General features: G+C 56.1%; 1 protein-coding gene across 5 annotated transcripts in view; it reads right to left on the bottom strand.

The window, feature by feature from the left end:
- Nucleotides 1–21,394, bottom strand: part of D2HGDH (D-2-hydroxyglutarate dehydrogenase) — a 33,130-nt gene that overhangs the window by 10,076 nt on the left and 1,660 nt on the right. For 3 of the 5 annotated variants that reach the window (XM_038001251.2, XM_007967016.3, XM_038001249.2), the window contains exons 3-9: nt 16,156–16,213; nt 15,077–15,216; nt 14,011–14,204; nt 12,934–13,102; nt 7,592–7,735; nt 6,607–6,749; nt 1,054–1,219 (exon numbers count right to left, since the gene is read on the bottom strand). In XM_038001251.2, coding sequence (XP_037857179.1) covers nt 1,054–1,219; nt 6,607–6,749; nt 7,592–7,735; nt 12,934–13,102; nt 14,011–14,204; nt 15,077–15,216; nt 16,156–16,213 — 1,014 coding nt within the window. Of the gene's footprint in view, nt 1–1,053; nt 1,220–6,606; nt 6,750–7,591; nt 7,736–8,377; nt 8,937–12,933; nt 13,103–14,010; nt 14,205–15,076; nt 15,217–16,155; nt 16,214–21,394 lie in introns of those variants that run through there. The other 2 variants (XM_038001253.2, XM_038001252.2) reach the window with 2 other exon arrangements.

The following is a 21,394-nucleotide window of genomic DNA, read 5'->3' as shown; positions in this document are numbered from 1 at the left end:
TCTGAATCCCATTTACTGGCAGGTGGATGGAGGCTTCAGGTCAGAGGCCCCAGTGCCACCAGGCCAGGGAAGAAGCCAGACTGAGCACCTGTCAGCCCCTAAAGCCACACTCCACACCCCACCCTGCCCCCACACGCTCCACACCCCCAGCCCTGCCCCCACCCCACCCCACCCCTGCCCTATAAGCTGGCCTTTTAGACGCCTCGCTCCAAAGCTCCCAAGAACTGATAGGAAAACGGCCGGGCATGCTTGCTCACTCCTGTAATCCCAGCACTTTGGGAGGCTGAGGAGGGTGGATCACCGGAGGTCAGGAGTTTGAGACCAGCCTGGCCAATATGGCAAAACCCTGTCTCTACTAAAAATATAACAATTAGCCAGGCCTGGTGGTGGACGCCTGTAGTCCCAGCTACTTGGGAGGCTGGGGCAGGAGAACTGCTTGAATCCGGGAGGTAGAAGTTGCAGTAAGCCAAGATTGCACCACTGCACTCCAGTCAGGGTGACAAGAGCGAAACTCTATCTCAAAAAAAAAAGAACTGATAGGATTGAAACATTTTCTTCCTATGAATTAACAGCTTGCATGTTAAAGCATGATTTTTCTGCAAAAAAAAAAAAATGATCTGAATGTGGTTTTGAAATCCTCCCATCTGAAGGGGTGGCAGCAGCTGGGGGCTGCGAATCAAGCACAGCAAAGGCCTCGGGGCCGGGCCCTGTGAGAGGAGCCCCGAGACCCGCATCCTGGACTCAGGTTAAGGCTGATGCCCTCCAACCATGCATCCCAGTGAAGATCCCGGAATGTTCTGGCAAGCTCAGCCACGTGCTCTGCCATCAAAAGTGCACAATGGCAGTCTTTTCCAAAATACTCAAAATGAGTGTGACAATGATTAGGATTTTCCCTTCCCTGTTAGACACCGTGGTCCTGCCAGTGTCTACCGGAGATATGCTAAGCCAGAGACCATGGTCAATCTGCCCTGCCTCGCAGCCTGGTGGGGCGACGGTGACCATGGCGCCCACCACCCAGCACACGCAGGACCGTGGCCCTGGGGCGCCGCTCACCCAGGTGGCCGTAGCCCACCACGTGCTTGGCATGTGGGCCAAGGCGGGCGCGCACGTCAGTCACGATGTCGTAGAGTCGCTCCACGGGGAGGGAGAGGTCGTACTTGTACACGTAGCCCTCTCGGCTCAGCGCCTCTGCGATCCTTTCCCTCAGGGCCCACAGCATCTAGAGGATGAGACAAGATGAGACAAGGGCTGGCTATGGGAACAGCACCCGGGGACAGGGGGCACACCACACGGGGTTAGGGCAGTGGCAAGTTCTGTATCTTCACCAGGTATGGCTCCGACCCCGGAATCGACCCTGGACAGTGAATGCCCCAGACCAGGTGTGGCTCTGATCCCAGACAGCAAATGCCCCAGACCAGGTGTGGCTCCGACCCTGGAATCGATCCGGGACAGTGAATGTTCCAGGCTCCACGACAGCACCGAGTACCCTGGGACTCTGGCAATCAGGCGGCCGGGACACCTCATAGGAGGGGGGCAGTGATGATGGAAGGGGAGGCGCACACCCTGCAGCCTCAGGTCATGTCATGGCACAGAGTGGCAAGGGCCAGGAAGGCCTTGAGGATGAGGATGGGCCCTGGACGCTCCCTGAACTAGAGAAGGGCAGGGTAGGGAAGGGGGCACAAAGAGCCACCCAGGCAGACGGGAAGACAGCAGGGCCCAGGCAGCTCAAGGGGCATGTCGGGGCAGGAGGGAGGGACACGGCGGGCAGGCCATGGGGAGGGAAGGACATGGTGGGTGGGTCATGGGGGAGGGAAGGACATGGTGGGCGGGTCATGGGGGAGGAGGGACACGGCGGTCAGGCCAAGAGGGAGGAAGGATTCTGAAGAGGAACAGACGGTGCTGGCGGCTGAAGCAGAACCTGGGGCCAAATCCTGGGGCTCAGATCAACTGGCCTGTGGTTTGCTGGGCTTTTACTTGCTTTCAGCTTTCATTGTGGAGATCTGCACCACAAGAAGACAGAGCCATCCTCCCTGGGCTGCAGGACCACCTCTCCCCTGCAGGGTCCCACCCAGGGCTCAAGCCCAGCACCTGCCCCTCCAGAGACCCCATCATTTCAGGAAATTCTAAGAGAAAGACTTGGCTGGGCGCAGTGGCTCACACCTGTAATCTCAGAGCTTTGGGAGGCCGAGGCAGGAGGATGACTTGAGACCAGGAGTTTGAGACCAGCCTGAGCCACATAGGGAGACCCTGTCTCTTAAAAACAATAAAAATCGGCCGGGCCTGGTGGCTCACGCCTGTAATCCCAGCACTTTGGGAGGCCGAGGCGGGCAGATGACGAGGTCAGGATATCGAGACCATCCTGGTTAACACGGTGAAACCCCATCTCTACTAAAATTACAAAAAATTAGCCAGGCGTGGTGGCGGGTGTCGGTAGTCCCAGCTACTCCAGAGGCTTTGGCGGGAGAATGTCATGAACCCGGGAGGCGGAGCTTGCAGTGAGCCGAGATTGTGCCACTGCACTCTAGCCTGGGCGGCAGAGCGAGACTCTGTCTTAAAAAAATAAATAAAAATAAAAAACAAATAAATAAAAATCAGCTGGTTTGGTGGTGGGCACCTGTAGAATCAGCTACTCAGGAGGCTCAGGCGGGAGGATCGCTTGAGCCCAGGAGGTCGAGGCTGCAGTGAGCTGCAACTGTGTCACTGCACTTCAGCCTGGGTGACAGTGAGACTCTGTCTCAAAAAAAGAAAAAAGACTCTGTTTTTTTGACATAACCACAATGCCACACTCACACTTAAAAAAATAACAACTCCTCACCACCACTAGGAATCTAGCCAGTGTCCAAAATTCCCCCATTTCCCCACCACCAATTTTTTATTTTTTTGAAGTCTCACCATGTTGCCCAGGCTGGTCTCAAACTCCTGGGCTCAAGCGATCCTCCTGCCTCTGTTGGGAGCAAGCCCCCCCAAAACTGGCCATAAACAAAATCTCTGCAGCAATGTAACACGTCCATAAAGGCCATAAGGCCTAAGCTGGAAGGTTGTGGGTTTACGGGAATGAGGGCAAGAACACCTGGCTCCTGGCCCGCCCAGGGCGGAAAACCACTTAAAGGCATTCTTAAGCCACAAACAAAAGCCTGAGTGATCTGTGTCTTAAGCGCATGTTCCTGCTGCAATTAATTCCACCCATCCCTTCGTTTCCCTTAAGGGATACTTTTAATGAATTTAATATCTATAGAAACAATGCTAAGGACTGGTTTGCTGTTAATAAATATGTAGGTAAATCTCTGTCAGCTCTGAAGGCTGTGAGACCGGACTCACCACTTCACACCTCTACATTTCTGCGTGTGTGTCTTTAACTCCTCTAATGCCACGGGGTTTGGGTCTCCAGACTGAGCTGGCCTCGGCCTCCCAAAGCTCTGGGATTACAGGCATGAGCCACTGGCTGGCCCCTCGCATAACCTTTTAGAGCTAGTTTGGTGAGATCAGCCCCTCCTTGGGTCACGCCACGCCCTGAGCAACCGCACCTTCTACGCACCCTTCATCACAGCAGCATGGGCAGGGCTGCAAGGCCGGCTTGGTGGGCACCTTCCTGCCTGCGGGGCCTTCTCACCTCCTCATCAGACCAGGCACCCCGTATGTCCCTGTGGCCACAAGATGGGCTCTCCCCTTGCCTGCTCACGCCTCAGTCACTTGGCTCCATGCCCACCATCTCTGGAAGGTTCTAGAACATGGCAGGCACACGCCCCCTCAGGGCCTTGGTGCTCCTGCACCAGACTTTCTGCTCCCCACACCAAGTCTTTGCTGAAATGACCCCTCAGGGTCATCTTTCCAGCCCTCCCAGCACTCCCAGGCACACCCCATGACCCTGCCTGGCCCGGCCCTCCTCCCCGGCGCCTCCTGGCTCTGAGGGGTCATGGGCTGAGCTTGTTCCTTCTGCTGTGTGAGTTTCAGGGGTCAAGGCTTCTCCCGCCCTGGTCACTGCTGTCACCCGGCAGGAACACGGCACAGGAGGCATCTCCCTAACAGGTTTGCTGAGTGACGGGTGGACAGGCATTGCCAATGAGACCCGCCGTGGTCACTACTCAGAAGAGCCCAGGGCATCTGGCATGACCAGTGTGGCTTCCACTCAGGTGGACTGAGGCTACAGCAGGGCCTGGGCAGGGCTGAGAGTCCCCCGTTAAACACAGGACCCCTGCAGCAGCGGCTGGACCTGCGTAAGCCCCATTTTCTCAACATGTCCAAAAACCCAGGGCTCCCAGAAGGAAAGACCACAAAGTGGAAAGCAGAGAAGAATGGCTCAGGGCCTGCCCACAGCCTTGCCAATGCCAGACAATAGCAGAGAAAAGCCTCAGGGCAGCTGCACACAAGCGCGTATCCGGGTCAACCGCACACAAGCGCGTATCCGGGTCAGCCTGTCAGGCCGCACACCTAAGAACGGGTGGTTTTGCTATCTGCAAAACGCAAAGGCCAGATTACCCACCCGTGGAGCATGAACCGGAACGAGGTACTGACAGACATGCAAGGTCTCTCCCAAACCTGTCCCAGGAAGCTTCTGGAGGTGACTTTGTGAACACAGGACCAGCCCTGCCCGGCCCTATCCTGGTCATGAGCCCGGCTCTGGGCATTAATGTTCAAGGCACAAGTCTAGGACTGGACCAGGCTGTGGAGGGGCTGGGGACTGATGTGCAGAGGCTGGGGGCGTCAGGGACAGCCCGCCTGGGGGTGGTGTGGGGGATGATGTGCAGAGGCTGGGGGCGTGGGGGACAGCCCGCCTGGGGGTGGCGTGGGAGCTGGTAGGGAGGTTGGAGGTGTCGAGGGCAGCCCTCCTTTGTGGGGGTCGTGGGGGCTGATATGTGGAAGCCAGGGTGTGTGGATAGCCCTCCTGGGGATGGTGGGGGGGCTGCATGACTGCCACCCCAGCAAAGCAGCCAGTGTGGGACGAGGGTCCCCGCCTGCACCACCAAGGGTGGTTGGGCTCACATTCCTGCCCCATCCCGAGCAGAAGCTGAGAGAAGCTCCGGCGGCCGTCCTGCTCTTTCTGCTGGGAAAACAAGACTGGCCAGGCAGCTGCTTCAGCCCGGGCCCCTGAATTGGAAGGCACAGGAGCAGATGCAGCCACAGCGATCACCCACACAGAACACGAGGGAGGGTGAGCCTCTCTTCACGTGGTCACTGGGGCCTGGGGACTGCTTGTTACTGCAGCACAACGCAGGGGAGCTGACTGTCACAGTCCACTTAGACAAACGCAGGAAAGGCCAGCAGAGACCTAGGAAGGGCGCACACTTGATCATGCCTCTCAGTCGACAGAGACGGCATCACACAGCCGCCATTCGCCCAGAGGATGCCCCTGGGCCGAGCACCGGGACACAAAAGTGAGCCCAGCCACCCGCAGCCCAGCCCTTGGGAGCAGACACGGTTTTCCCCAGAAGCAGTGGAATCAGGACAGTCAGGCGGCAAAGGTGAGGGGGGTATGGTAAGGGCAACACCCAGGCTACCCCGAGCCTGGAACCAACTAAGCGCGAGTAAAGGCCTGCGCCCACTGCCCAGACCCTGGGGACGGTGACCGAGGGCGCCCACTGCCCAGACCCTGGTGACGGTGACCGAGGGCGCCTCCCACTGCCCAGACCCTGGGGACGGTGACCGAGGGCGCCCACTGCCCAGGCCCTGGTGACGGTGACCGAGGGCGCCTCCCACTGCCCAGACCCTGGTGATGGTGACCGAGGGCGCCTCCCACTGCCCAGACCCCAGTGAAGGTAACTGAGGGCTCCTCCCACCCAGGCCCTGGTGACGGTGACCGAGGGCGCCTCCCACTGCCCAGACCCTGGTGATGGTGACCGAGGGCGCCTCCCACTGCCCAGACCCCAGTGAAGGTAACTGAGGGCTCCTCCCACCCAGGCCCTGGTGACGGTGACCAAGGGCTACCATTATCCAAGCCCCAGTGACGGTGACCAAGGGCTCCCACTGCCCAGGCCCCAGTGGTGGTGACCGAGGGCTCCTCCCCTGCCCAGGCCCTGGTGACGGTGACCCAGGGCTCCCACTACTCCAGGCCCCAGTGACAATGACCGACGGCTCCCACAGCCCAGGCCCCGGTGATGGTGACCAAGGGCTCTCACTGCCCCAGGCCTTGCCCCTCCTTCCTTTGGCGTCCAAAAGGACAAATAATCTGGTAACACAGTCAAGGCCCCTTCCTCCAGAAAACTGGCCACCCTAGGACTCCCGGGATCCGGGCTAAGCCTCCACAGCCCCAGGGGTTCCTCCTGCCTCCACTCATTCCACACAACTCTAGGTACAGCTGCCGCTGACTGGCCGCTGAACCACAGGCTGCGGGGGACTGGCAATGGCGCAGTCCCCGTGCTCATCCCACAGCATGGGGTTGGGAAGGGACACGGTAGGGAAGAAGTAGTTTTTAAATATTAATGAAAATGGCCTAGACACCAGGAATACATTTTCCATCCAAAGAGGCTACTCTCTTAAAGCCATGAAACCGAGTCACATTTCAGCCATACCCCGCACTGTTTAGGCTGCACCAATGACCCTTCCAGGCATCCCAAGACAAGGCTGCACTTGACAGACAGAGAGGGGACCTGTGAGCAGAACATAGGGCACCTTGACTTTCGTCTGGTCGGTGGCCATGGTCCCGTCGGTCACCAGGCCGGAGCCCAGTGCGTGCTCCAGGAAGCTGCCCAGCTTCTCAGCATCATGGCCTGCGTTGGAGCCTGAAGTCTCGATGAGGACGTAAAATGGACTCTCTAGAAGTAAGCAAGGAAGGCAGAGTGAGCAGAGGCTCCGGCTTCCAGGGCAAGAATCAGGGCTGCTTGGGCGGAATGGCTGTGATAGCAACCACTGATCTTTCGAGGCCAAGAAGGACCCAGGCAGCCTGCGGAGCACACAGCTGTCTGCTTGAGCTGACTTTCAGGAGGTTTAAAAAGTTGTCTTTGGCCAGGCACGGTGGTTCACACCTGCAATCCCAGCACTTTGGGAGGCTGAGGTGGGTGGATCACCTGAGATCATGAGTTCGAGACCAGCCTGGTCAACATGGCAAAACCCCGTCTCTACTAAAAATACAAAAATTAGCCAAGTGTGGTGGCGGGTACCTGTAATCCCAGCTACTCAGGAGGCTGAGGCAGGAGAAACGTTTGAACCCGGGAGGTGGAGGTTGCAGTGAGCCAAGATCGTGACATTGCACTCCAGCCTGGGCCACAGTGAAAAACTCCAACCCTCCACAGACAAAATTACTGGCTTTTTTCCCAGCATAGAAGTAAAACGTGCTTACAGAAAGCAACATGGGAAAACCAAGAAAAGTAGAAATGGAAAGAAAGTCTCCCCACTCACCAAAAATAGCCACTTAGTTTCTTCCCGTCCTTCTTGCAGATGATCAGGAAATCTGTGTAACTATAAACCTTACACAGGACCAGGGCACCCCATTCTTTGTCCTAAATATGTTAAGAGCAGCTTTCTTACACGAGCCCAACAGCCACTCCACGTTCTGCCCTGGGACCCTCCACCCCTCCAGGGCCTCTGAGCCGTCCCATGTGTCCAGAGGTGCAGAAGGAGCTGCAGGACCAGCTGGCCCCTGCATGGGGGTCAGTACCTTGTACCGGGCTGGCCAGGTGGAGATGACGCACGACCAGTTGCATGCACACAGCATCCATGAACTCGAAAGCAGACAGGATCTCGCCCAGCATCCCCTTGCAGGTGCTGAAGGTCTGCAGAACCTCAGCAAAGCCTGGACAGCCTGGAACGGGTCACAGCACGTCAAGCACTGCACAGAGCCAAGCCCAGCCCACCCAAGCCCCCCTTCAAACCAGCAACATCAGCCCGACTCGTGGGGTGAGCTGGGCAGCCGCGAGGAGCGCAAGGGCTGGCACTGCAAGAAACAGCCCAGGGTTCGCCCGGCAGGTACACGCCTGCTGTCACCACCAGCATCAGATCAGCAGGGGAAGGCGTCGAAGAACCACACAGCACCTGAGACAGCAGCAGTGGGACTCAGAGGGGGCATATCTTGGGAATTCTGCAAACACACGGCCAGCAACAGGCAGCCTCTGGGAATGGCTGCATTTCTCTTAACACAATCAACACTCAGGTCTTCCCTGCACTCAGGACCTTATCCAGCAAGTGTTTACCGGACACCCTGAGCTCCCTGCGGTGCTCCAGAGTTGGGGGGCTACCAGCAAGGAACCTGCCCTGGGGAAGCCGACCCTCAAGGACAAAGATGGAAAGGAACTGAGTGGGTGTCCACAGGTGGACAGCCCCAGAGATGCTGCAGCAGGAGGGGAGCCCTGCCCATCTTTCAGGGCAAGATGGGGAAGCACGTGGATATCAGAGAAGAATTTTCCAGAGAGAAGGTCTCACAAGTGCAGAGGCTGGAGGCAGACACCTGCACTGGGTGACACAGGAACACCTCAAGGCCTGTGACCCAAGCGCTATCATGGGGTGTGGCTGCAGACGCACAGAGGCCAGGCTGTGGGAGGCGTCGGTGGTGTCAGAGGGTCCGGCGGTGGCTGCAGACGCACAGAGGCCAGGCTGTGGGAGGCGTCGGTGGTGTTGGAGGCTCTGGCGGTGGCTGCAGACGCACAGAGGCCAGGCTGTGGGAGGTGTCGGTGGTGTTGGAGGGTCTGGCGGTGGGGACTTGGCATCTTGCTCAGAGTGGGTGGGAAGCCCCAGGAAGTGGGACAGGAGTGCCACGTGGGAAGTCGCCCCAGCTGCAGGAGGGCAGGAGCCAGGGCTGACTGGGGCCCTGGAGAGCCGGACTGAGTCCACGAGCATGTGGGACCCCAGGGCCATCCTCACAGGGGCCTGTTCTACACGGTTTAGATGTGGGTGCGGCACAAAGAGGCGAGTGACTCCTCTCTGAGACCTGGAGGCAGGAAGAACAGGATGTGGCAGCCGGGCTGGCCTCGGGCTCCCAGGACCACAGGCAGGCGGCACACAGGTGACTGCAGTCGGAGTGGGATCAGAGCAGAGAGCAGAAAACAGAAAACGTGGATGAAGAGGACCCACTGATCCAGACAGCACTGCCACCCAGAGAGAGTCTGGCAGAAGCAGTCAGGGCTGCCCCAGCCGTTCCGGGGTCAGGGGTGAGGAGCCCCACCAGGGGCTGAAGGTGGAGGGTGGGCAAGAAGAGGGTGTGGGGGCAGCATCACAGGCCAGGCTCGTGCCAGAGGCAATGGGCGAGAGGGGCAATAAGAACTGACGGGTGGGTTGGTGGTGGGAGGACAGTGAGTGGCAGCCTTGGTGGGAGCGGCACCAGTGAAGCGGGCAAGTCCTGATTAGGGCAGATCCAGGAGAAGGAGCCCCCACCCAGCAGCGATGGGCTAGGCCATGTGACCCAGCGCCCAGTGAAACCACCACAAACGCTGGGCCAGAAAACACCGAAGAAAAATGCTGAAGAGGCCAGGCGCAGTGGCTCACACCTGTAATCCCACACTCTGGGAGGCCGAGGCGGGCAGATCACTTGAGGTCAGGAGCTGGAGACCAGCCTGGCCAACATGGCGAAACCCTGTCTCTATTAAAAATACAAAAACTAGCTGGACGTGGTGGCGGGTGCCTGTAATCCCAGCTACTTGGGAGGCTGAGGCAAGAGAATTGCTTGAACCAGGAGGCGGAGGTTTCAGTGAGCCAAGATCGCGCCACTGCACTCCAGCCTGGGCGACAAGAGAGAGACTCTGTCCCAGAAAAAAAAACAACAATGCTGAAGAGCGTCAAGGGCAAGGGAAGAGCCTGACCTGGGGGCTGAGCAGCACCAAGCCCAGTGCCGCTCTTGGCCGACAGCCCTTGCCCCACCAGCAGGTTTGGCCTCAAGCTTCCCAGCCCACCCAGAGTGAGGAATCCAGGAGACCCCCACAAGGCCACATCTTAGGAGTCAGGCCCAGAAGCAAGCCTGTCCCAACCAACTTGCCCCGAAGACTGCAGGGGAAGTGGTTAAACAGAATGAGAAAAACGCAGAATGGAGCCCGGCACAGGCGTTCATGCCTGTAGCCCCAGCATTTTGGGAGGCCAAGGCAGGAGAATTGTTTGAGCTCAGGAGTTCAAGACCAGCCTGGGCATCACAGTGAGACCCTGTCTCTACAAAACAATTTTAAAAATTTAGCCAGGCATGGTGGTACACACCTGGTCCCAGCTACTTGGGAGGCTGAGGCAGGAGGATCCCTTCAGCACAGGAGGTCAAGGCTGCAGCGAGCCACGATTGCACCACTGCACTGCAGCCTGGGTGACAGAGCGAGACCTTGTCTCTCAAAAATATACAGAATAATCATATTAAAAAAAAAAAAAACCTTTCCTGATAAATCATGACCCTCGATCAGCCCTACATAGCCCTACACTGACTTGTTGCCTGGGAGGTTCACAGAACTTCATCCTATGAACTTGATCACTCCCAGGCTACACAGACCCAAAGCCCCCTAGCAAAAGCAGAAACAAACCCTCTCGGGAGGAAGGTGCTTTGTCTTTGGCATCTAGGAACCCCTACAAATAATTTTTCAAACGTAACGAGCTGAACACTGCCACAGCCAGCCAAGCACATGAGAAACTAAGGAGCCAGGAGGGTGAACCAGCAGGAACAACAGATGCTAAAAACAGACCACACAGGCTGGTGCAGTGGCTCAGGCTCACACCTATAACCCCCACACGTTAGGAGGCCACGGTGGGAGGATCGTTTGAGCCCAGGAGTTCAAGAGCAGCCTAGGCAACATGATGAGACCCTGTTTCTACACACAATTTTTTTTAAATTACCTAGGCATGGTGGTGTGCACCTGTAATCCCAGCTACTCGAGAGGATGGCTTGAGCCCAGGGGCTGTGATCACACCACTGCACTCCAGCTTGGGCAACAGAGTGAGACCTTGTCTGTAAAAAAACCTTTACAGACTGACTACAGACTTGAAAAAATGGAATTGGAATTGCCTGATTATAAAACATCATAAAAAATTATTCAAAGTTTTTTTTTTTTTTTTTTTGAGACAGAGTCTCGCTCTGTCACCCAGGCTGGAGTGCAATGGCGCAATCTCAGCCCACTGCAACCTCTGCCTTCCGGTTACAAGCGATTCTCCTGCATCAGCCTCCCAAATAGCTGGGATTACAGGCGGCCACCACCATGCCCGACTAATTTTTGTATTTTTAATAGAGACGGTGTTTCACCCTGTTGATCAGGCTGGTCTCGAACTTCTGACCTCGTGATCTGGCTGCCTCAGCCTCCCAAAGTGCTGGGATTATAGGTGTGAGCCACTGCGCCCAGCCTAATTTTTGTACTTTTAGTAGAAATGGGGTTTCATCATGTTGGCCAGGCTGGTCTCAAACTCCTGACCTCAAGTGACCCACCCACCTTGGCCTCCCAAAGTGCTGGGATTATAGACGACAAACTATGTTTAAAGACAAAAATGGTGAGCTTGAGAATACCCAGAATAAAAAACTATAGAAAGTGACATTGCAGATTTGAAAAAAATAATAAAACTTATAGAAATAAAAAACTTTCATAATCAAAATGTAAAACTCAATGGACAGAGCAAACCATCCATGGAGGGGTTCAGCAGCATATAAAACACAGCAGAAGGGGGCATTCGTGAACTGGAAGACAGATGAGAAGAAATCACACAGAATCCAGCACAGAGAGACACGATGATGACAATACGGAGGGGAGATTAAGAGACACAGAAGACGGACGAGACGTTCTATCCTGAATCACATTCCCAAAAGGAGAGGAAAACACAGGCAATATCTGAAGCAATAACGGCTAAGAATTTCTAGAACTGGTAAAAGATGCCAAGTCACAGGTTTAAGAAATTCAGTAATTCCAAAGAGATGAAAAAGAACTAACACCACACACTGAAAACTTTAGAAGATCAAAAAGAGTGATGTTTAAAGTGGCCCACAGGGGGCCGGGAGAGAGGCAGAATCCCCTCACAGCAGCGCCTACAGACAGCGAAGTACCCAACAGTGAGGAGGCCAGAGGACAGGGGCGGCATTTCCACCGAGATGAAAGAAAACAAACGACAGCCAGCAGCCGTGTGCCTGCGGAGAAGAGCCTTCAAGAATGAGGGTGAAATAAAGGTATTTTCAGACACACCAGAAGGGAGGAAGTGGTCACCAGGAGACCTTTACCTCAGGAAACGAACGAGGATATGTTTGCAACATACTCCCAAACGGAAGATTGGACGCGAGAGAGTGGAAGGCAGAGACAGTGGCCACAAAATAACAATCCTGGTGAGATTGTTTAAATACGGAACACACATCACAAGATGTAAGTGCTGAGGGAACAAGCGGAGTCTCAGCAGCCTCCAGGGCTGCCCAATCTTCTGGCAGCTCAAGACACTGAACTCGGAGTCGGTGAGCTAGACCCGCCACCACTCACACGAAGACTGCTGGGCTGTGCGACTTCTGAACCCCTGAGGAGGAGATGCTGGATAAACCCACCCGATTCAAACGAAGCAAGAAAGGAGACAAAGGCACGTGCCGGGAGGACCGAAGAAGTGGCCGTGAGGAAAGCAGGCCTGTGGAGACACGGCAGCAGGCAGGTCTGCTGAGACCCCCAATCTGGGCTGACTAGGGAAGACCCCCATTACAGGAGGGAATTCTTTATCCCCACGGTAACTGAGAGTGGTGTCCTGAACTGATGCCAAATGACAGCACGTCCCTCAATCTTACACCACAAGCTACTTAACCAACACAGTGGAGTGAAGGAGGCAACACAAGCCTCAGTTTTGCTATGAAATGAAGTGTCCTCTGACCAGAGACAGAGACAGGCCTCACTCCAGACCTTTACCCACGACCACCAGGAAAGCCAGGCCCTGGATTTGATTCCCTTGGAAGCAGAGATGTCAGGAGATATGGGAACCGACAGTCCTGGGGGGGTCCCTCCATCCCCTTCCTCACACCAGCACCGTCAGAGCAGACGCTCGAGCCCAACTCCCCGTCTCAAGGCACAAATTGAGGAAGCCCACCGAGGAAAGCCACGTTCACAGCCCTGGGCTTGGGTGGACACAGGATGGACACCGCAGTGATGACCCCCAAAGTGCCCTCCGACCCGATGAACAGCTGCTTCAGGTCATAGCCCGTGTTGTCCTTCCTCAGGGAGGTCAGGCAGTCCAGGATGGTGCCGTCGGCCAACACCTGAGGGCAAAGAGAAGCGCGTTCACCCGCCTGCCAGCCTCCTGACACCGCGTCGGTCACCTCCGGGGCCAGGTGACACTGCTGCAACAGCCTGCGGTCATGCCAAGAGGCTGACGGATGGACTTTCCTCCCATACGAGTGACACCCCCCCACACACAGCAGCTCACTGCCCAGGGGGCATGCCCGGGGTTGGGGGCAGTGGGGAGGCTCCCTTGTAGTAGGGCATTGAGAACGCAGAAAAGAGCCAAGCCCAGGACCCAGCCACCTCCGGACCCACCAGCCATAAGGCAGCAAAGCTCCCGAGCTGTGGGCCTTTCCGTGTCCTGTGTGCTGGTACTGGGAGTCGGAGGCTTCTACAGCTCGTGAGTGCAAGAAAGTAATTTATAATAAAGAGAGTCAGTGGCTGGCCAGAATAAAAGCTACTGGAGTGTCATAATTTACTGGATAGCAGCAAAGCATGGTTTTGTGTTTGCTTCGTCCACGTGGGTAAACAGGACAGAGAGCTCTGCCCGTGACACTCGGCTGGTGAGGGTGCGGGGAAACGGAGGGGCCCTGGAGGAACAGCGGTCGACACAAGGTCACGAAGCTGACCCTGGATGAACCTTCCTTCACACCTGGCTCCCAGAAGCCCACCACTGCCAGGGTGGCGGCCCCTGTAACTGTATCCTCTCCGTGTGGCCCTGAGGCAGTGGACACAAACTCACCCTCTCATGGGAGGGCAGGGCAGGGCCAGGCCTCCCTCAGGACGGGGGTGTATGTAGCCCGCACGTCCCTGAGGGGCCCAGGGCCAGGAACCAAGACCTCCCACCCCGAGGGGCCCCATGCACCTGCACCACCACGTGGGCCCACGAGAGCCGCGAGAGGACACCCCATGGCCACCTCTGCGCCAAGCGGCTGCCCCAGCTCACCACTTCCAGGCCCAGGACAGTCCCATGCAGTGAGCCGTATCGAAGAAACCGCAGGCCCCCAGCGTTGGTTGCCACGTTTCCCCCGATGTGGCAGCTGCCCTTGGCTCCTAAGTCCAGCGGCATGATGAAGTCCCGTTCCTCCACGTAGTGGCTCAGCTCCTCCAGGACGCAGCCCGCCTGGCAAACCAGAATTCCTGCAGAGAGCGACCAGGCTGCCACAGCACTCGGTTTCCAGTGGGCCCGGGGCTGGTGGGGCCCACCCCCATCCTGCACAGGCAGGCCACCCAGAAGGAACATCAGCCTCAGCGCCAGGGCCGAGGAGAAGAGGTGCCCCCACATCACTGGCCCAAGGCTGAAAACATCCGGGCCTAACAGGACCTTTATGATTATAGTGACACAAAAGAAAAATGGGTAACATGAAAAGAGAGGGAAAAACTTCACCCACACACATGCTCCTGGAAAGGAGCAGAAGGGGGAAGATTCTCGGCTGGGGCTGATCCTGGCCCTGGGCACATGGGACAGTGTCTGGAGACGTTCTGGGTTGGGGGTGCCATGGGAACCTCGTAGGCAGAGGCCAGGGATGCTGCTCAACACCCTACAGTGCAGGTGCCTGACCAGAGAGTGACCGGGGCCTGGAGCCCGGCCTTGTGGGGAGAGGCCCAGCTCCAGAGCAGGACCCTGGCACCCTGGGTCTGCTGTGCCACATGACCACAGGATCCCCTCACGCCTGCCACGCCCTGGCGCCCTGGGTCTGCCATGCCATGTGAGCACAGGATCCCCTCTGCCTGCCACTCTGCACCGCACACACCTCCAGAGCAGGCTGGAGCCAGAAGGGACCGGAGTGACAGCCCTCACCATACGTCATCAAAGTGACCCCACAGCAGGCATGTCTGGAGGGGCCAGGCGAGGTGGGGCTGGGCAGCCAGGCTATAGACGCTGGTTCTTTCCCCAGCCCCGCCCCTGACTCTTTCGCCCACCCAAGCACTGCGAGTCGCAGACGCTGGCAAGGAAGAACTCCACCAGACGAGGAGGGACACCTGGGCCCCGAAGGGTGGCACAGGCTTACCAGACACACTGTGGAAGCTGAGGACCTTGTTCATGCGGGCAGTGGAGAGGATGATCTCGTCAAAGACGGGGATGCTGCCACCCACCATGCCTGTGTTGCCCCCCTGTGGGTTCACGGCCAGGTTCCTCTCGTGGCAGTGCCTGGGATGAGGACAGGAGGGACATCGGGGCTCTGTCCCCACCCCCATGCTACCATCCCCAAGGACACGCCACAGGACCAGTGCCTGACCCCAAATCTTGATTACTGTGCTCTGCCTGCAGCCCCGGCGGCGGTTCCTCCCCAGCCCACGCATGTGAGGGATTCTGAGGAAGGACAGATGCCAATCCAGGAGCCAAGCACAGGGTGACGGAAGTGGAGGCCCCGATTCTAATGTCCTAAAAGACTTCCCGCACAGGACAGAACATCCTACACACCCCGCTCCCATCCTTCCCGTTCACACTGTGGTCACAGAGGGCCCAGCTCAGGGCTCCTCGACTGCACTGCCCCCACCCCCTTCCACCCTCTGCCTGCATCTCCCCAGCCTTGGCCCGTCATCCCCCAGATGTGTGCCCAAGGATACCTCCCTCCCAACCAGTCTGTACCTTCGCAAAGCCCCAAAGCCTTGAGCACACCCAACGGGTAAGGGTTTGGAGAAATCAAAGCTCCCTGACCTGGAGAGAGGAATCTGCCCACGTACATTAAATAAACCCTGGAGGCAGCAAGCCCCAGGGACGGAGTTTAACAGAGTAAGTACAAATTGCCACAAAGTACCTGCTGAGGATGATCTAAAGCACTGTCTACAATCATGGAAACCTGGAGACCAGTGCCACCCTGTAGCATGTCCATGGGGGAGGATCTTTGCTGTTACAGATGGTGCCAAGAAATGTGCAGGGGCATTGCCAAATGGGGGGAAATGATTACACACCATAGATGCATTGAGATAGCACTTAAAAAACCACAGAACAAACGCTGAAACACACAAACCAAGATGTCATCGGCTGACTTCGCACCGCGTCACCCCAGCTGCCCACAGGCCCCACAAGGAAATGACCGGCAGGCAACACAGAAGGGCTTGGGGGAGCCGGGCGCCACCAACTCACCTAAGGATGTGGGACACCTCCTCCGAGGTCCGTGGCCTCAGCAGCACCTTGCTAGAGCCTGTGACAGGAAGGAAACCCCGTGAGACAGCGTGGGGGGAGCTGCAGATGAGGCAAGTGGGCGCTCTCTCCAGAGTGAGCTTTTTTCTTTTGGAGATGGAGTCTCACTCTGTTGCCCAGGCTGAAGTGCAGTGGCACGATCTTGGCTCACTGCAACCTCTCCCTCCCGGGTTCAAGCAATTCTCCTGCCTCAGCCTCCCGAGCAGCTGGGATTACAGGCACCCACCACCACACTTGGCTAAATTTTGTATTTTTAGTAGAGATGGGGTTTCACCATGTTGGCCAGGCTGGTCTTGAACTCCTGACCTTGTGATCTGCCCACCGTGGCCTCCTAAAGTGCTGGGATTACAGGCGTGAGCCACCATGCCCAGCCCCCAGACAGTGATCTTATTTGGGAAGCTGAGGAGAGAGAATCACCTGAGCCCAGGAGGTCGAGGGTGCAGTGAGCTATGATCGCAACACTGCACTCCAGCCTGGATGACAGAGCAAGACCCCATCTCAAAAAAACCAAAACTAGGTCCCACGTGGGAGGTGGCAGGCCGGGCACTGGGCAGTGTGCAGAGGTGGGTGAGGCTGGGCCCATGGACGAGAGTCCCACAGGCCAGGCATTGGTGGCTCTGAGGTTGCCCACCCACTTGTGGTGAGGTCAGCTCGGTTCCATGGTAACAGGCTGTCTGCAGGCTTCCCTCCTGCCATGCCACCACACTTCGTTTGTGATGTGTGCGCACCTCACACGCAGACACTTCAGACCTTGTGGACATCCTGTCGCTCCTCAAGCTTCACCCATTAACATCTTTGATTATTTTAGACTGAATCAGTTACTAGGATGGTTGCCAACGAGTGATTTTCCTAAATCCAATAGTCCACCTACATTTCCTTTTATTTCTTTTGAGACAGGGTCTCACTCTGTCACCCAGGCTGGAGTGCAGTGGTACAATCAGCTCACTGCAGCCTCAACCTCCTGGGCGCAAGTGATCCTCCCACCGCAGCCTCCCAGGTAGCTGGGACTACAGGTGCCTGCCACCACGCTTGGCTAATTTTGATATTTTTAGTAGAAACAGGGTTTCGCCATGTTCCCCAGGCTGGTCTTGAACTCATGGCCTCAAGCAATCCACCCACCTCAGCCTCCCTAAGGGCTGGGGTTACAGGCATGAGTCACTGCGCCTGGCCTCTTAGCTGACTCTGCCACGAGGGAGGGCTTTCCCGTCGCTCCCGCTGACGTGTTTATGTAGCTGCTTATTCACAGTGATGAGGGCTCTCGGCTTCTCATTTTATTCACTGGGCCGTAAGTCTTGGCTGCCTTATTTGCTGAGTGCCTGGCTGTGACCAATGGGAGCCCTCTAAGCTGGTTGGCCGGTGTTGCTAACCACTGCTGCCCCAAGTAAGCTGGCGTCTTTCTGCCTTTGGGTTTCCTTGAGACGACTTTCCCAGGTGATAGGGGCTGCAGACAGACAGCATGTGCAGTCACAGGTGCCTGTCACCTCTTCACGGAGCTCTGAGAACCAGGCTGTGGTGTCCACCTTACTTTTCTGATCGGAAAGCCACTTAATCTCTCTTTCATCAAACCAGCAATGTTTGCAGAGGGGCCTGCTGGGCACCTGGGCCTTGGCCGACACTTCAGTGCAGCACCTGAGGGAACTGTGGCACCTGTGCTCGCTGCATCGCTGTCCCCGACTCGGCTCGGGAGCCCCAGGACTCATGGCAAAGCTTTCGACTTGGGCACACTTGGGACGCACCTGTGACAGGGTTGTCAACACATACATGAGTGCACCCCAGAATGCAGGCCAGGCCGCATTCCAGACACAGAATGCGGACAGAAGGACAGAACTTCCCACTCCTGTGATGTTTACCTTCTAACGGGAAGGATAAAAAGGACGGCTCCCTCCCTGTGGTCCAGTGTTAACGATGGGAGCCCCACAAAGAGAGAGGGGGCCGTGGGGGCAGAGCCGCCAGAGGTGACCCAAGGGTCCAGCCTGTTTTCACACTGTGAAACCCCCACCTTCCCGCCAGTGCAGGCATGCTCACTAAACGTCTGCAGCATCCATCTGGAGCAAATGGTCTAGATTTTTGAATATGATGCTTAATGAGTTTTCAGAAGTCTAGACACGCTCTCTCTCCAAAAGCAAGCCACACTAAGGGGCAATTCATCTAAAATTCAACCACTAAGCCTCACCTCAGTAAACATCTACTGAGCAGACATTCAGGACCAAACCTGTGGACTCAAAGATGAGTGAAATTCAGCCTTGCCCTCACCAAACCCCGGGCAGCAGGATGCAGAGGAAGGTGCCCTCCCACAGGCGCACACAGACACTGAGGGGCGGCCCTGCAGCAAGACAGGCTGTCCATGGCCACGGACATCCAAAAAGCGTGCTGACTGGAGACAGGGGTCCCAGGGGGACAGCCAATTCTTGCCCAGTCAGGCTCAGGCAAGGCAGGGGCGAGGAATAGTGTGGCCACCCCTCAATCTCAGTTACAGCTTCCACCCCACTCCTGCAAGCCCTGGGAGAGCCCCCTCACCCACTAGGGCAGCAGCAGCATAGCCCAGGGTGCTGGCCTCTGTGCAGGCTGGGAGCACGGGAATCCGAGCCTTGTGCTCAAGGCTCACGCTAGGTTCCTGCCCCACTCACCCACATGGCGTTCCCAAGGCAATGGCCCCAAGCCCCATTTTGTAGGGCAGGCACTGAGGGTCAACTGCCTAGGGCCACCCAGGCAGCAGTGCTGAGCCAGGACTGGGGCCTGACTTAGCCAAGCCCAGAGTGGGCTTCCATCCTCACCTGGCTCCAGGGACAACACTCATGAGCCCGCAGGCCCTGGGCCATGGTGGATGCTCAAGGCTGCAGCTTGAGATCGCCCCAGAGGGGTCTTTATTTAGGGAGCAGGGTGAGGGTGGGGGCCGTTCACTCAAGAGAGCTCCTACGTAGTGACCATTGGTCCAGTGATTTCCAGTGTCTCCCAGCCTTTCTGCAGGGAAAGAGCTGCTTCCATCATCTGAGCCTAGACCCCAGTTCAACTTGCTAACTTTCTGAACTGTTTTAACACCCACTGTACTCCCAGATTACATGGTCTGGAAACTTTGGGTGTTCTTAATACTTTCAATCTTCTACAAGGGCCAAAACAACAACAACAAAAAGATAAAAACAATTCCAGATCTTCCCAATGACAGCACACCCTACGTTCCGCCCCAGGACCTGGTGCCAGTGCTACAGGTTTAACTATATCATTTTGTTGTAAATTAGAGTCAACCAATTCTCTTCTACCTCGCTTTACTATTTTAGCAAGAACACCATGTTGATTTTTTTTAATGGTGTAAGCACGTAGGTTATGTTATCTCAGAAATCATTTTTTTCTGTTACCCAAGTTAGAGAGCAGTGGTACTGTCACAGTTACTGCAGCCTCAACTTCCCAGGCTAAAGCTGTCCTCCCACCTCAGCCTCCCAAGCAGCTGGGACCACAGACACAGGCCACCACACACAGCTAATTTTTAATTTTTTGTAGAGAGAGAGTTTCACCATGTTGCCCAGGCTGGTCTTGAACTCCTGGGCTCAAGTGATCTCCCACAGAACTGGGTCACAGGTGTGAGCCGCCACACCAGCCTGCAATTATTTCAAAGAGAAAACTGGGTTAGGCACCGCGGCTCATGCCTGTAATCCCAGCACTTTGGGAGGCCAAGGTGGGTGATCACCTGAGGTCAAGAGTTCGAGACCAGCCTGGCCAACATGGTGAAACCCCATCTCTACTAAAAAAATACAAAAATTAGCTGGCTGTGGTGGTGGAGGCCTGTAGTCCCAGCTACTCAGGAGACTGAGACGAAAATCACTTGACCCCAGGAGGTGGAGGTTGCAATAAGCGGAGATTGTGCCACTGCACTCCACCCTGACAGGGCAAGACTCAGTCTCAAAAAAATAAATAAAATAAAAATAAGAGAAAACTGGGCACTGTTACCAAAAGGAAGTGCCAGCCCCAGAGACTGAGAAGTTCCTCATTAATGCACAGACTTGTAAGCCAGTGGGCAGGAGTGCAGTGGGAGGAGAGGAGCAGGCGTGGCCGGCCAGGAGCCCTTCACCTTACCTAGTGGGTTCCAAAAAGATATGTCCACTTCCCAATGCCCCAGGACCTGTGAATGGGACCTTATTTGAAAAAACGGGGCTGGACGCAGTGGCTCATGCCTGTAATCTCAGCACTTTGGGAGGCCAAGGCAAGCAGATCACGAAGTCAGGAGATCCAGACCATCCTGGCTAACACGGTGAAACCCTGTCTCTACTAAAAATACAAAAACAATTAGCCGGGCGTGGTGGCGGGCACCTGTAGTCCCAGCTACTCAGGAGACTGAGGCAGGAGAATGGAGTGAACCCAGGAGGCAGAGTTTGTAGTAAGCCGAGATCGTGCCACTGCACTCCAGCCTGGGCGATAGAGCGAGACTGCGTCTCAAAAAAAAAAAAAAAAGAAAATATGGTCCAGCTGAGCTCCGGAGCTCATGCCTGTCATCCCAGCACTTTGGGAGGCCAAGGTGAGTGGATCACCTGAAGTCAGGAGTTCAAGACCAGCCTGGTCAACATGGTGAAACCCTGTCTCTACTAAAAATACAAAAATTAGCCAGGGGTGGAGGTGGGCGCCTGTAATCCCAGTTACTTGGGAGGCTGAAGCAGAATTGCTTGAACCCAGGACGGAGAGGTTGCAGTGAGCCGAGATCGCACCACTGCACTCCAGCCGGGGCAACAAGAGCGAGACTTCGTCCCCCCCTAAAAAAAAAAGGAAAAACGGTCTTTGCAAGTGTAATTAAGTTGATAGTACTGAGATGAGATCATCCCGATTAGGGTGGGCCCTCAATCCAATGAAAAGTGTCTTTATAAGACAAATGGAGAAGTGTCACAGAGAAGAGAAACCTGTATGAAAAACAGAGGCAGAGATTGGAGTAATTTGGTATCTGGGGCCACCAGGAGCTAGAAGAGGCAGGAAGGAGCCTTCTCTGGAGGTTTTGGAGGGAGTGGAGGGAGCGCAGCCCTGTGATACCCTGATTTCACACTTTTGGCCTCCAGAGCTTAAAGAATAAACTTGTGGGGTTTGGTGGGGAGGGAAATTCTGTTTTGTTTTAGGGATGTAGTCTTGCTGTGTTGCCCAGGCTGGAATGCAGTGGTGAGATCACACTCCACTGCAAACTTGAACTCCTGGGCTGGAGTAACTT

This window comes from Chlorocebus sabaeus, chromosome 10 (genome assembly GCF_047675955.1).
Source record: "Chlorocebus sabaeus isolate Y175 chromosome 10, mChlSab1.0.hap1, whole genome shotgun sequence".
NCBI classification, from domain to species: domain Eukaryota; kingdom Metazoa; phylum Chordata; class Mammalia; order Primates; family Cercopithecidae; genus Chlorocebus; species Chlorocebus sabaeus.
Note: the sequence above shows the minus strand (reverse complement) of the source record. Positions and strands in the feature narration are given on the sequence as shown.